This window comes from Microtus pennsylvanicus, chromosome 9 (assembly GCF_037038515.1).
Source record: "Microtus pennsylvanicus isolate mMicPen1 chromosome 9, mMicPen1.hap1, whole genome shotgun sequence".
NCBI lineage: Eukaryota > Metazoa > Chordata > Mammalia > Rodentia > Cricetidae > Microtus > Microtus pennsylvanicus.
The window spans coordinates 49742904-49757472 of record NC_134587.1 but is presented as its reverse complement, the minus strand read 5'-3'; the positions used below and the strand labels follow the sequence as shown (position 1 = coordinate 49757472).

General features: G+C 40.9%; 1 protein-coding gene across 2 annotated transcripts; it reads right to left on the bottom strand.

Annotated features, from left to right (window-relative positions):
* Positions 1–152: 152 nt before the first annotated feature.
* On the bottom strand, positions 153–14095 carry LOC142857546 (complement C5-like). Of its 2 annotated transcripts, XM_075985977.1 has the most exons (10): positions 13989–14095; positions 11936–12128; positions 9027–9189; positions 4485–4555; positions 4086–4177; positions 1961–2043; positions 1642–1704; positions 1264–1326; positions 736–933; positions 153–337 (listed from the first exon to the last, which is right to left on the bottom strand). In XM_075985977.1, exons 1-10 carry the CDS (start codon positions 14066–14068, stop codon positions 195–197), a joined length of 1149 nt encoding a protein of 382 aa, XP_075842092.1. In that variant the 5' UTR covers positions 14069–14095; the 3' UTR covers positions 153–194. The 2 variants fall into 2 exon arrangements, with proteins under 2 accessions (XP_075842092.1, XP_075842093.1); XM_075985978.1 differs by lacking the exon at positions 736–933.
* Positions 14096–14569: the final 474 nt, after the last annotated feature.

Genomic DNA, 14569 nt, shown 5'->3' with positions numbered 1-14569 from the left:
TGAATTTGAAAACGAGAAAGGATGAATTTATGGACTGTTTGGAGAGAGCAAAGGAAAAGCAGAAAATATGATCATATCATAATCTCTCAAATAAAGATATAAATGAAAAGAAAAAATATTAAAAGTAAAAAAAGAAGGCTTCTTTCTGGTCATTTTCTTTTATCTTTATTTAATTTATTTATTTTTGTTCGTTTTTAAGACAGGATTTCTCTGTTGATTTGGAGATTGTCCTCAAGTTGACTCTGTAGACCAGGCCGGCGTGGAAGTGGTCGAAATCCTCTTATCTCTACCTCTTGATTGCTGTGATTAAAGGGCTGCACTGAACTGCTTAAAAATGCTTAAAGAAAATATATGAATGAGAGTCTGTAAGTTTTGGAAACAGTAAGTATGTGCTTTAATCCTGAAAGATTTACTAATGCTAAGATTTCAAATTTGCTGACTGTAATGTTACAGAATCCTTGGATTTTATCGACTGGAGATTCTCAGTCTCCTTCGAGTCTGCATAGTGACCTGGCCTTCGTGGCACTGAGTCTTGGCTCTGGACTAGTGTTCTCTGAGTGTGCTATCCTGTTTCCAGTTCCCCAAACACACAACAGGGCTTCCTTCTGGGCACTGCAAGTTATCCGCCTTTCAACTCTAATTGTAAGTAGGAAATGAAAACTGCTTTTCTTGGAGAAGTTAATTTACACAGTTACCCAGACTTCGGAAGGTTCCAATAGAAAATACAATACCTACCACGGCCCAATCCAATGAATTCATTAAAAGTGTCACTAGCTCTGATCTGGGTTGCCACGGTGCAGCACTGAGTGAAGGCTTGGACACAGCGTGGGCCTATTTTCACACGGTCTGCTCGCTGCTCACAGGTTTCATAGGCACTATGTCTGGCTCCGTTATAACAACACGTCCTTATCACTGGATGTTTGTATGTAAAAGCTGAAACGATGTCAGTACGCGTGTGCTTACCACCCACAGTCGAAGAGATCTCAAGCGTCAATTTCTCTAACATCAAAGGACTCCCAGATACTCAGGGAAAACAAACATTTTACATAGTTTTAGGGGAGGAAATAATAAAGAACTGATTTGTTCATGGTAAGGATCTGGCCAATGAAATCCTGAGTTTGCGTGAAGGATCATTTGAGGGGTGAACTGAACCTCCACAGGCATCTTTTCCCCGCCCACTTCATTGCAATTAGGGAAACCCCGTGTCTTCTGCTCTCTGGTCTTGAAAGCAGTAAACACATTTCTATACAACTTGTGGACTACCTTGTTCTGTTATTTTCCGCCTCAGGTAATCTGAAGGCTGGAGACTCTCGCCTTGGGCTTCATCTATGAGCGGGAGAATGGAGTGAGGGAAGAGTAGTCAGTATCATACTGTTGTTATATTACTTTCCCTGCAATATGACCCGTAATATTTTTGGATCTTGGAAACATTAAGAATCGTTTGTTGATTTGACTCGTCGCTAATTGTTTATTTTTCCTAAAATCATGAGCCTAGAAAGATCCTCCATAAGCCAGGCTGCCCTGGGGACTGTACCACTTCTGTTATGAAGAACACGAATCCACTAGAGCCAGCGGGATTCTTCTGAACTAACAGGCAAGCTGACCTCAGACTCCCGAACAGCCACCAAAGCGTTAGAGTACCTTGAATTTTCAGTTCGTGCTGCCGATCACTTACTGCCGTGAGACTTATTTTGAAGGCTTTATCTGTGAGACAGAAGGAGGTGTGGAAGGCATAAAATCCTTCTAAAACAGCCCCATGACGGTATTCTGTTCCACATCATTGCGGCCCTCTAACAACCTCTAACAAGCACTGACTCCCTGGCCGAATACCTAACCAGGACTTCCCACCACCCTGGCTCAGGGCCTCATCCCCACCTGGGAGTGATTTGCATCAGCTACATTACTGAAAAGAATTACTGGAAAAAAACGTTCTATAAATAAATCGTAGATTGAAGATTACTGTGTTCGTTGACGTCAAAGTGTGTCATTCCGTTGGTAGACACGTCTTCTCTGTATTTAGCCTGAATCGTCCATCTACCGTATCTGTGGAAGCCAGATGTTTGAAATCATGGAGGGCAACAAAGAGTTTTAATTTATCAAGAGAATCTCTAGCAATGTCTGTTTTGTAGAGGTAAGAGTATGTATGTGTGTACGATAAGTCACACACACACACACACACACACACACACACACTTAGACACATACCCTAAGTAAAAGTTTGGAGGAAAGATATTTCAAAAATAAATGGACATAACATTTCAAAAATAAAATAAATTGTTTAACAATAGGTTTTTTATATCGTATTCTTTTCCTACATATTTTGCTTAAATATCACAATTTTGTTTGGACAACTGAATACAATTTTAGAATTTAATTAATCCAGGAATTTATGTTAAATTCACAACATAGTTTAAAAATTGATAATAATATGTCTGGAAAGATGGCATGCCAGTGATGTAAATCACACCTCATCTAAGCAAAATTGTATTTGGAAAGAAAGTGTGGCTTGTTTTAAAGAATAAAACAACCTGTCCAATAACCTTCATCCAAAAAATTTAGTACGGTTGGGCAGTGTTAGGTTATGCCTTTAATTCCAGGACTTTTGGAGGTGGATCTCTGAGTTCAAGCTGAGCCTGTCTACAGAGTGAGGACAGTCAGGGCTACACAGAGAAACTCTGTCTTGAAAGATTGTAGTAATAGGAGCTTCTGCCCCAGCTCCCAGCCGCCTGGCTAGCTTATGCCCTGAAATAATTACACGGAAACTGTATTTTTTTAAACGCTGTCTGTCCCATTAGTTCTAGCCTCTTATTGGCTAAATCTCACAGCTTACTTTAACCCATTTCTAATAATGTATGTAGCCCCACGAGGTGTGGCTTACCAGGAAAGATCTTAACCTGTGTCTGTCTGGAGTGGGAAAATCATGGCAACAGACTGACTCGGCTTCTTTCTCCCAGCATTCTGTTCTGTCTACTCCGCCTACCTAATCTTCTGTCCTATCAGGGCCAAGGCAATTTCTTTATTAATTAGCCAATGAAAGCAACACATAGAAAGCAACACCTACATCAAAAACCAAAGACCAATATTCAAAAGCAAAGAAGCAAAGAAATTAGTATAGTACAGTATACTACACTACCGTGTAGTACAGTACAGTATAGCTGTCCTTATCTAGTATAGTATAGTACACTATACTATAGTATAGTATAACTACCCCTGTCTAGTATAGTACAGTACAGTATAGCTGTCCTTATCTAGTATAGTATAGTACACTATACTATAGTATAGTATAACTACCCCTGTCTAGTATAGTATAGTACAGTACAGTATAGCTGCCCTTGTCTGAGACATTGTGCTCTATGTTCCTTGAGAACAGGGATTGTGAGCACTTGACTTCTATTTGGCAGCTTGCTCTCTTGTTGTGAGTTCCACACACAAGCAGTGCTCACTTAACATGTATTTTATAAACCTCTGTATGAGCATGGTCTTAAATTCTTGCATATGAAACCAATAAAACAAAATTTCCTACACACACACATAGGTTTCGACGAAATCTCTGCACCTGCTAGGCATAAGTGCTCTCCCAATAGACCATAACCTAACGCCCTCTCCCCAGAGATAAACACTCTGTTAGGTTGAAAAGGAAAAAAAAAGACAACTGAAGATTGTTTTCTCTTCTAAGTTGTTTGCTCTCTCTATATAATGAATGGGTGGGATATGTTGGGAACTTTTTCTGTGTGTGTGTGTGTGTGTGTGTGTGTGTGTCCGTGTATCTATTTACTGAAACATGGTTTCACTATTTGCTGAAGCTTGCAGTAACAACATTTAAGTGATCCTGTTTCTGCAGTGTGCTGGAAATCTGAAACTCTTGGTATGCTGGGCAGTGCTCTGGTATCTGGGATTCATTTCTGTTCTGCTGAGAAGTGGGCCTAACTTCTACCATCCTTTGGAAGGCTTCACATAGCCACATGTGTGCTGTCCTTGGTCAGAGCAGGTGCTCATTTAACCTTTCCTCTGCCCCACAAACAAAAGTTCCAGGTGTTTTTTTTTTTCTTTCAGAAAACGACTTATTAACAAACATTTTTACATACTTGGGGTTAGAAGGAATCTGGAAGTCAGGAAAAGACACAGCTCCAGTAAGATTGTTTCCTTGGACCTTCTCAACTTCTGATCCTTCAGGGTCCTTTAAACAAATAAGGAAACGTGCCTGCCTTAGGTCATTTTTCGTTGTTATAAAGTAATATCTGGGACCAGATAATTTTTAAAAACTAGACGTTTATCTTGGCCACAGTACTGGAGGCCAGGGTTGTTAGGAGATGACGCTGTGCAGGGAGGAGCTGCCCTGCTTCAACTCTGGATTTAGAAGCAGAACCGCAAGCAAGAGCTTAGGAAGAGTTTACTCATGTGACAAGAAAGCTCTCACACGGGAACAGCCCTGCTGAGTGCATCTGTCTGTGAGGGAAGCATCATGGGACTAAGCACATACTTACTATGAAAATTAAGACAGTTTCCCGTGTCACTGGCTCCAAGGCATCTCCCAGCGAAAGGACGCCAACCTTTACTGCAGAAGAAGTGATATCATCAAAAACCTTGTTGACCGAGGACTGTTCTAATTTTTGAAACAAACATCATCAGGGTGAAAATGATTTAAGATACAGTGAGTGACATTGTCAAAGATTAATAATATATTTTTAAAAACATTTTCAATGAGATAAATCTTGTTCAAAACTAATTGTAGCCCCTAGAGAAAAACTCATATTTAGAAGAAAGTTGTTGGTAAACATATATATTCCTAAACATTCTTTCATTTTAACATAAGTTATTGAGATTTACTTACAGTGAAAACAAAAGTTAACTTATGAAAATATTTATGTTCAACTTGCTGGAAACATGTGCATAGTATAAAATTAGTTATTTCTGTAATTAACCACATTTTATTAGGAATTTCATCATAACAAAAAGTGAGCTCCGAGTAAGTTGTATGAGAACATACGATACTGCCTTACATTAGGGCTGGAGGGTCAAGGGACAAACTAATGTTTGGTTCAGATAGCATACACTCTCCTGCTTATGAAAACTAGTAAGGCTCCAAATTAGCTTTTCCCGTGATATGCTGTGATCATGTGATTATGTTGTATCTGTTGGCCCAGGTCCTGTGATTGTTCTGTCCTCATTGAAAGAATAGAGGCGACATTGCAGAACTGCTGGTCCTTGCACATCCTAGGCAAGCACTCTGTACGGAAACACATCTTTTTGTTTCCTTCCTAAGTAGCCCAGGCTAGCCTGTAATTCCCAACCTCCTCTCATTAGCCTCCCTGGTTGTGGGATCACAGAAACCCACCACCAAGCCCTGTGAGACCTCCACTCTCTAAACACTGTGGGTCTCGCAGCTGATTCGTGCTTAATTTTCTCCTTCTTTTCATTTCATGGATGTAGGTACACAGAGCCAGGTGGCGGCTCTTAGTGTATCAGAGACAAGATCAATAAAATGTGTTTATTGAAGCCACGACTTATTTGCAATTACTGCTTTGTGCTAGACAATGAGTTAAGAGTGGTGACCAAAAGGATCGTCTGGAGGCAGTACCATCCTGACTTCAAACTCTATTACAGAGCTACAGTATTGAAAACAGCTTGGTATTGGCATAAAAACAGAGAAGTCGACCAATGGAATCGTATAGAAGACCCGGACTTTAACCCACAAACCGAAGAACACCTGATTTTCGATAAAGGAGCTAAAATGATACAATGGAAAAAAGAGAACATCTTCAACAAATTGTGCTGGCATAACTGGATGTCGATCTGTAGAAGAATGAAAATAGATCCATATCTATCACCATGCACAAAACTCAAGTCCAAATGGATTAAAGACCTCAATATCAGTCCGAACACACTGAACCTCATAGAAGAGGAAGTGGGAAGTACTCTACAACACATGGGCACAGGAGATCACTTCCTACGTATAACCCCAGTAGCACAGACATTAAGGACAACATTAAATAAATGGGACCTCCTGAAACTGAGAAGCTTCTATAAAGCAAAGGACACTGTCAATAAGACAAAAAGGCAACCAACTGACTGGGAGATGATCTTCACCAAATCCGCAACTGACAAAGGTCTGACCTCCAAAATTATAAAGAACTCAAGAAACTAGACTGTAAAATGCTAATCAACCCAATTATAAAATGGGACACTGAGCTGAACAGAGAATTCTCAGCAGAAGAAGTTCAAATGGCTAAAAGACACTTAAGGTCATGCTCAACTTCCTTAGTGATCAGGGAAATGCAAATCAAGACAACTTTAAGATACCATCTTATACCTGTCAGAATGGATAAAATCAGAAACACCAATGATAGCCTTTGCTGGAGAGGTTGTGGAGTAAGGGGTACACTCATCCATTGCTGGTGGGAATGCAAACTTGTGCAACCACTTTGGAAAGCAGTGTGGCGGTTTCTCAGAAAATTCGGAATCAACCTACCCCAGGACCCAGCAATACCACTCTTGGGAATATACCCAAGAGATGCCCTATCATACAACAAAAGTATATGCTCAACTATGTTCATAGCAGCATTGTTTGTAATAGCCAGAACCTGGAAACAACCTAGATGCCCTTCAATGGAAGAATGGATGAAGAAAGTATGGAATATATACATATTAGAGTACTACTCAGCAGTAAAAAACAATGACTTCTTGAATTTTGCATGCAAATGGATGAAAATAGAAAACACTCTCCTGAGTGAGGGAAGTCAGACCCCAAAAGAGGAACATGGGATGTACTCACTCATAATTGGTTCCTAGCCATAAATAAAGGACATTGAGCCTATAATTCATGATCTTAGAGAAGCTAAATAAGAAGGTCAACCAAAAGAAAAACATAATCATCCTCCTGGATTTTAACCTTCATCAGGCGATGAAAGGAGACAGAGACAGAGACCCACATTGGAGCACCGGACTGAAATCCCAAGGTCCAAATCAGGAGCAGAAGGAGAGAGAGCACAAGCAAGGAACTCAGGACTGTGAGGGGTGCACCCACACACCGAGACAATGGGGATGTTCTATCAGGAACTCACCAAGGCCAGCTGGCCTAGGTCTGAAAAAGCATGGGATAAAACCGGACTTGCTGAACATAGCAGAAAATGAGGACTACTGAGAACTCAAGAACAATGGCACTGGGTTTTGATCCTACTGCACGTACTAGCTTTGTGGGAGCCTAGGCAGTTTGGATGCTCACCTAACTAGACCTGGAAGGAGGTGGGTGGTCCTTGGACTTTCCACAGGGCAGGGAAACCTGACTGCTCTTTGGGCTGATGAAGGAGGGGGACCAGATTGGGGGAGGGGAAGAAAAATGGGAGGCGGTGGCGGGGAGGAGGCAGAAATCTTTAATAAATGAATAAATAAACAAATATACATTAGAATCAAAGGGTAGCGCTGACAAAAAAAAAAAAGAGTGGTGACCAAGACTGATATGCATGCCGTCTGATGCTTAGGAGAGGAGAAACACAGTATTCTAGGTTCCCTGGAGCACTGGGTGCTGCAGAACATAGGCCCTTGGATTTGGAGAGAACAAAAGAGAGAACTGGGGATGTTCCTAAGTGCTGGAGCACTTGCCTGGGATGTAGGAGGCCCTGGACGTATCCCGAGCACTGACAAGGAGGAGAGAGAGGAAATGCGCTGGGAGTGGCAGGCCAAGCTGCAGTTGCAGGTTCCTGAAGGGATCCGTGTATGCGGATGCTACCAGCAAGAGTTACTGAGTCAAAGAAAAAGATAAAAAATGTACCATGCAGAAGTAACTGCATCTACCTCCATGTGCATGAGAAGTATTAGAAAAAGCAACTAACTTGAGTCCACAGATGAGGGGAGACATAGCAGAGAAGGGACCTGGGAAAGAGGGTGGGACCCAGGCTGTGCAGAACTGCAGGACTCTGGACAATATTCTAAGGTCCTTTATCCTAGAAAGCCTTGGAGACTAAGCCTTTATTCTAAGATACTTAAGCTAATAATCCTTCAAGTGTCTTCACATTAAATACGTCAGTAGGATAAAGACTTTAGATTGTTCTTATAGGCAGAGACTACTATCTCATATAAGAAGTTGTCTTGTTGAAGTGAGATCAACAGTTCTGGCAATGACTTCCTGTCTGAGCTTGCGACAACATCCTGACCCCGTCTAGGTCTTTCCTTTGAAAGCCAACGTAACAGGTGACCCTGCTGAATGTGTTGATTATCATACAGCCCCATTCACCTCACCATGGACATCACCAGCTTCCACCAAAATTAGAAGGTCTCTGTTCTGCACAAAATTAAACATCAAAACAAAACATGACAGTCCCTCTTGTCTCTGTCAAGCAGGCAACCAAAGTACCATGAATGAACAACCTTCCTGCTCCTTCCTGCAATGTACATCTTCCCTAAATTCATCTCTAATTGTCCAGTGATGGCAAGTGGCAGGGAGAAAGGCAGAAGGTTTTGCAAGCAATGTTGACTTTTCCTATGTCTTATTTGCAATTCATGAGGGGAAATGTAGATTTTCCTCAGTCACAGTGTCTTTCCTGCCATTCCCCTCAACAGGAAAACTATAAATATGAAACCAGGTATAACAGACACTTTCTCAGGTGACTCACTGTGGACAATCAGCACTTGGGCACCTCTGTGATGTACGTTAGTCTCTGCCAAGGTCTAATCCTTTACACAGGGCTTCTTTTTCCATTAGAGCGACTAGCTACTGAATTCGAGATTGTTTTAAAAGAAGATCTTAAGATAAATTATTTCCGAGTGCCAAAATTGTATTTGCAATCATGTCTTCTCTATTTTTGATAAATAAATTCTCTGACAGGAAAGATAAAGTAATCATTGGTTATGTTATTAATTTACTAATTCCATTATTAATTACAAGTGAAAATGCTATGTGAGAATATAAAAGTCATGAGAATCTGAGTTTCTCTTGAGTTAGGTAGAAACTGGTCTACACTCAATTTCAGATGTTCAAAGTTCCACATCTTTATGTCATTCTCCCTTGGAAGAAGCATCAGATACTCTACCGTGCTGCTGTGGAGTGTACACAGGCTTGTCAGTGTGGACGAAGAGAGAGCCATTGCCATAGAGGATTGGCCATTTTTCTGATTTTGAAAAATGCTTTGACACGACTTCCAAATAAACATATGAAAATGAGCTTTGTCCTTCAGACAACTGTTTGTCCTGAATCTGAAAAACAACAAACAAATATCACGGTATGAAAGTGTGATTGTGAAGTCCTAAAGCGTGCTGACCTTGTAGGAAAAACCACTGCAAACTGTAAGACCAAAATCGAACTTGTTGTTGGTTTTTGTTCGTTTATTTGGCTTGATTTTTGTTTTTTTGAGACAGGTTTTTGTTTTTGTAGCATTGGAGATGTCCTGGAACTAATTCTTGTAGAGCAGGCTGTTCCTGACCTCACAGAAATTCACCTGCTTCTGCCTCCCAGGTGCTGGGTTTAAAAGCGTGTGTCACCACCACCTGGCTGCAAAATTGAGCTTGTGCATTGCATAATTTTAAAGAGACACTGGAGACAGGGCTCAGGAGTTAAGAGCACTGGTGGCTCTTCCAGAGGACAAAAGTTCCATTCCCAGCACCTACGTGGCAGCTCAAATCACCTGACTCCTGTTCCAGGAATCCTACTTCCTCTTCTCTCCTCTGTTATTGCATGCTGTGGTGCCCAAATACACTTGTAGGCCAAATACCCATTAACAGGAAATTGTAAAAAATGATAATGAGCCTATAATGGTGCATGTCTTTAATCCAAGCATTCAGGAGGCAGAGGAAGTCAGATCTCTGTGAGTTCAAGTCCAGCCTGGTCTACATAGCTATTTCCTGACCAGACAAAGCTAGATTACAAGATTACTATCTTGTATGTCAAATTGTCTTGTTGGAGTCAGATCAACAGTTTTGGCAATGACACTTTATCTACAAAGGTGGCAACATTCTCACCCACTCTAGGTTGTTCCTTTCTATGCCTTGTCTGGAAAACAGTAAATAATAATAATAATAATAATAATAATAATAATAATAATAATAATGATAGCACAGTATAGCACTACAGAAACTGAGGCAGGAAGATCTTATTTTCAAGTCTATCCATGGTAAGAATCTGTCTTATAAACATAACCAAACAGCAAAACTAACTAAAACCACTATAGGAACAATAATTGAAAATTAGTTTTGCCAAAATCCCTTCATAGTCTGACATTATTATAAAATGTTAGCATTTTGAGACAAATTATTTCTAGAATAAAGAACTTTTAAAACTAAGTACTAAAACTAAAACAAATAAAACTCCAAGCAAGCTAAGAAATAAATTGGCTAAATAAACGATCACACAGTTCATAAGCAGAGAAGCACAGAGGACAGGTGGACATGTGGAAATCTGTTGACATCCTTACCATCTGGAGAGCGCCAAAGACACTGGGATTCCATCTCACTGCAGGAGGAACAGCTATCATTGAGAACGGTAACAGAACCAAGAATGCCGGGGAAGATGTAGGGGCAGGGAATTCTTATGCATTGCTAGATGGAATGATAATTGGTGCAGGCACCAGGAAAACCAGTGTGGGAGTTCCTAAAAATAGAGCTACCTCTGGCCCAGCTGCAGCACTTGGGAATCTCCGAGGAGGGATAAAAGTCAACGTGGTGAGAGAGGCTTGCACTATTCATCATCTTCATCATTGCACTGTTCACGACTCCCAAGCTATGGAGACCGTCTGCTTGTCCATCAGCAGCTAAGTGGACACAGCAAATGCGATACATATGGGGGAGTTTATTCAGCCACAAAGGACAAAACTGCCGGGAAATGGATGCAGCGGGAGGTCTCCACAGAAAGTGAAAGAAGCAGGACTCAGAAGGCAAATACTGCGTATTTTCTGTCACTGTGCACACATGACACAAAGATTGTGTACATACACACACGTGACATACGAGGAGGACGAGAAAAGGGAGAGTGGACGAGGTTGGGTGAGGTAGTGATGGGGGAGAGTCTTTTGTTTTGTGTTAATTTTATTGGTTAAGTAAACAGACTGTCTTAGCCCTTTAATAGGACAGAAAATTAAGTAGGCAGAGCGAACAAAACAGAATTTTGGGAAAAAGAAGTCGAGTGAGGAGTCGCCATGATTCTTCCACCCGACACAGACACACGTTAAAATCCTCCCTGGTAAGTCACCTGATGGGCTACACAGATTATTAGAAATGGCTTAGATCAATATGTAAGAGCTAGCCAATAAGAGACTGGAACTAATGGGCCAGGCAGTGTTTAAAAGAATACAGTTTCTGTGTAATTATTTCTGGTAAAGCTAGCCGGGTGGCAGGAAACAGCCCGGCCGCTCATAATACAACAGAGTGACAAAAACAACAAGGTGGTCAATACAGTCAAAGAACATGACACACTTGCAAGAAGTTGTTTTCATGAAACCCATTAGTGTCTTCAATAGACATACACAAAATATAGAAGTTTCTAACCAGTCTGAACAAATATTTCTCAATGAACGACAGTTATTTAAGCAGTTTGTCCCTACTACCCTTGTGTGTTTCCAGAGAGTTGCTGGCTACAGCAGTCAGCAGTCCCCCAGCATGGGAACTCTGTGTACAACTGGGGAATACTGAGCTTTAGCAAATACTCAACAGCCTGTGTGCACATTCAGTTAGCAACTCCCTTTTCTAATTTCACCTCAGGATATTTCCTGTTCATCTCCAAACGTTGTCACAGAGAGGAGTTTATCTTTAAGGATGTGGGCATAGCGCACTTGGCTCAAAATCAAATGTAATTTTCTGCACAGAGTTTGGGGTTTCACTCTTCACTCCCCTGTTACCATCTCACATCCACACAGCTATGAGCAACAGTAACGACTACAGTTTTACCAAGGCTCAACCTTTGCACAACTTTTACCAAAACACGTAAAAAAACCAAACAATCAGTACATACTGTTAATAGTGTCGAGTTGTGGAATTTATTTTCTGGAGATAAATTAACACAGCCTGAAGAGTAGGTCACTTTTCTATCAGGATAACTTCTTATAGAGATTGTCACATCAAATGCTTCAGTGTAGCCATGGACTTGAATTACAACAGTTTCAGATGTTCCGACCCGGAAGACTTTGGGTGCTGAAATGATGAAGCTGTTCAAACAATAAAAGAAAAGGTTTGTTCGTTTTGCATGTTTTCTTATACTTTGGATATTTTTTTCTTTCACAGAAGATTAATTTTAAAAACAGGTTACGCAGTAGTGGCGCATGTCTTTAATCCCAGCACTCAGGAGGCAGAGGAAGGTGTTTCTCTGACTGTGAGGCCAGCCTACTCTACAGAGTTAATTCCAGAACAGCCAGGGCTACACAGAGAACCCACGTGTTTAAAAATATCAAACTAATATTATATTTTGAAAGTCAAAATTTATTATGATGGAAAATTAAACTTTTCAGCATGAAACAGGTTGTAATTAAACCCCAATAACAGCAAAGATGTTGGTGTCCATTTAGAAAGGCAGTAATCAAGATGTAAAAGCACCAAGAACAATGGCCTGAGTTTGATCCTGGAAACCCACACAGTAGAGGGAGAGAACTGACTCTTTTTAGGTGTCCTTTAATGGGCATGCGTACCCCCCCACATACACAAATAAATACGTATTTTGAAATACTGGTTGAGGAGCTTCCCTTTAGATAAACTTTGGTCCATATTGGGGCATCAGTAAAACAGTCTTCGCATGAGAGGAAATTTCTTCTTGTGTATGTTCTCTGCACTCTCAGAAGCTCAGGCCGCTGAGCTTGCACAGGAAGGTATCACTAGGGTTGTTTGAATCAATCAAAGTGATCAACTACTGTGCTGTCCATGGCACACTTCCTCATGGTCTGGGAGAGAGGAAAGACTTTCCTAACATGGGCTAATGGGGTAGAGCAGGAGAATCTGAATACCCCTGGACAAGAATCATGAGAGTCCAGGTCCCGGGGTTTAATCTGGATGTCCCTGAGTGCAATTGCTTGTCTGTCAAAACAGAATAACAAAGGTAGTAAACATAGTGGGGTGAGTGTGGCCTTGCAGTGAAATCTCAGAGTAGACACGTGTGAAAGCTTATGGTATTAGCCCACGTTTTTTTACACTTGTATTTCCAGAGATGCATTTGTGACAAAGACAGGGGGAATTGATGTGCTAACCAGGAGAGCACAGTAAAAGTCCTCTCTTCTAGCAGTGTGACCTTTGGCAAGTGACTTCTGTCTGGATTTCCTGACATATGTGGACTGAGCAGGCTCTGCTTATTAAAAAAAAAGGCCTAGAGTACCAGCTAGCAGGGGGCACAAGGCAGAGGTTCACATGGGCATATGATCAGAGACCAGCCTAGACAACATTGTGAAACCTCATCTTAAAACAAACAACAGAGAAGAGTAAGTTCAGTGAGGAAGCATTCGGTTAACTGCCAATCCTAAGATGATCACAGTATTTACAAGAACAGGATTCTGGCAGCAATAAAATTGTGAAAAATTTGTTTATGATGTAGATGTTATTACAAACATAGTGTTTCATTTTTTCTATAGTGCAAATACATCATGACCCACTATAAAATATTCTTATACAGCATTATTAAAATGAAGTTATGATTGTTTGTGATGATTGGTTTTATAAGATCACTGTAGTTGACTTAACACCAGCTTATCTGCATTTAGATCAAGAAAAGCACAAACTAAGCACCAAGTACAAGTAGGAAATAACTGCCAATAAAATTGATGATCTCAGTTTCACTCTGCACTTTTGCTGACTAGTAAATGAATAATCATCTCTGTCATTGTTAACGGTATCCGTCTCATGGGATCAGTGTTGTTACTGCTCACCAAATCCAGACGTGTCCACGGCTATCCTGGTCAGCTGAGACTGCCCACTCATTATGTCAGGACAGGCCAGTTATTGCCACATCAATACAGCTCTGAGTCTCCTTTTCTCTCACCACAGGTAAGACACCCAGGAAAGTCAAGATGGCCCATTTTACTTACGTTTGTTCCTGTCCCCAAGTTTTGCTCAGGAAAATTAAAAAGCAAAGTGCTCCCCAAAGGCCCATGGCTGAAATTGGCATAAACCAATGGGATTCAACCTTCTTAGAGCTACTTTTAAGTAAACTGTGTTGAAGAGTTTGGGTAAATTAGTTTTCTGATTAATTATTAACATCAGAGAAGAGGATCTCTAAATGAGAAAGTTAAAATCAGGAATGGGCACATGAGGGTGTATTAATGAACACAAAACATGTTTTAGCATCCTGTCACGTCCAGTAATAAAGACAGGGGTGGTTGACATCAACTTAGACCCAGGGACTTGTTTTTTGAATACAAGTAAAAGGTCCTAACCTGGGTGCTTGTCACTGTGCAGGAAGGCTCAGCGCTGGGAGCCAGGAGCCGCTTTCCTCTGACTTTCATTTCTCAGCCAGGTCCTTTGTGCTGACACCCTGCTACCTTTAAACTTGATTCTGGCAGGTTTCATTTGTCTCTGAGATTGACGGAAGACTCACTTGGATTTCATTTTAAATGGATGTTTTTAGAATGAGTTTGGCCTATCTTTAAGTCCAACACTCAGGTGGCAG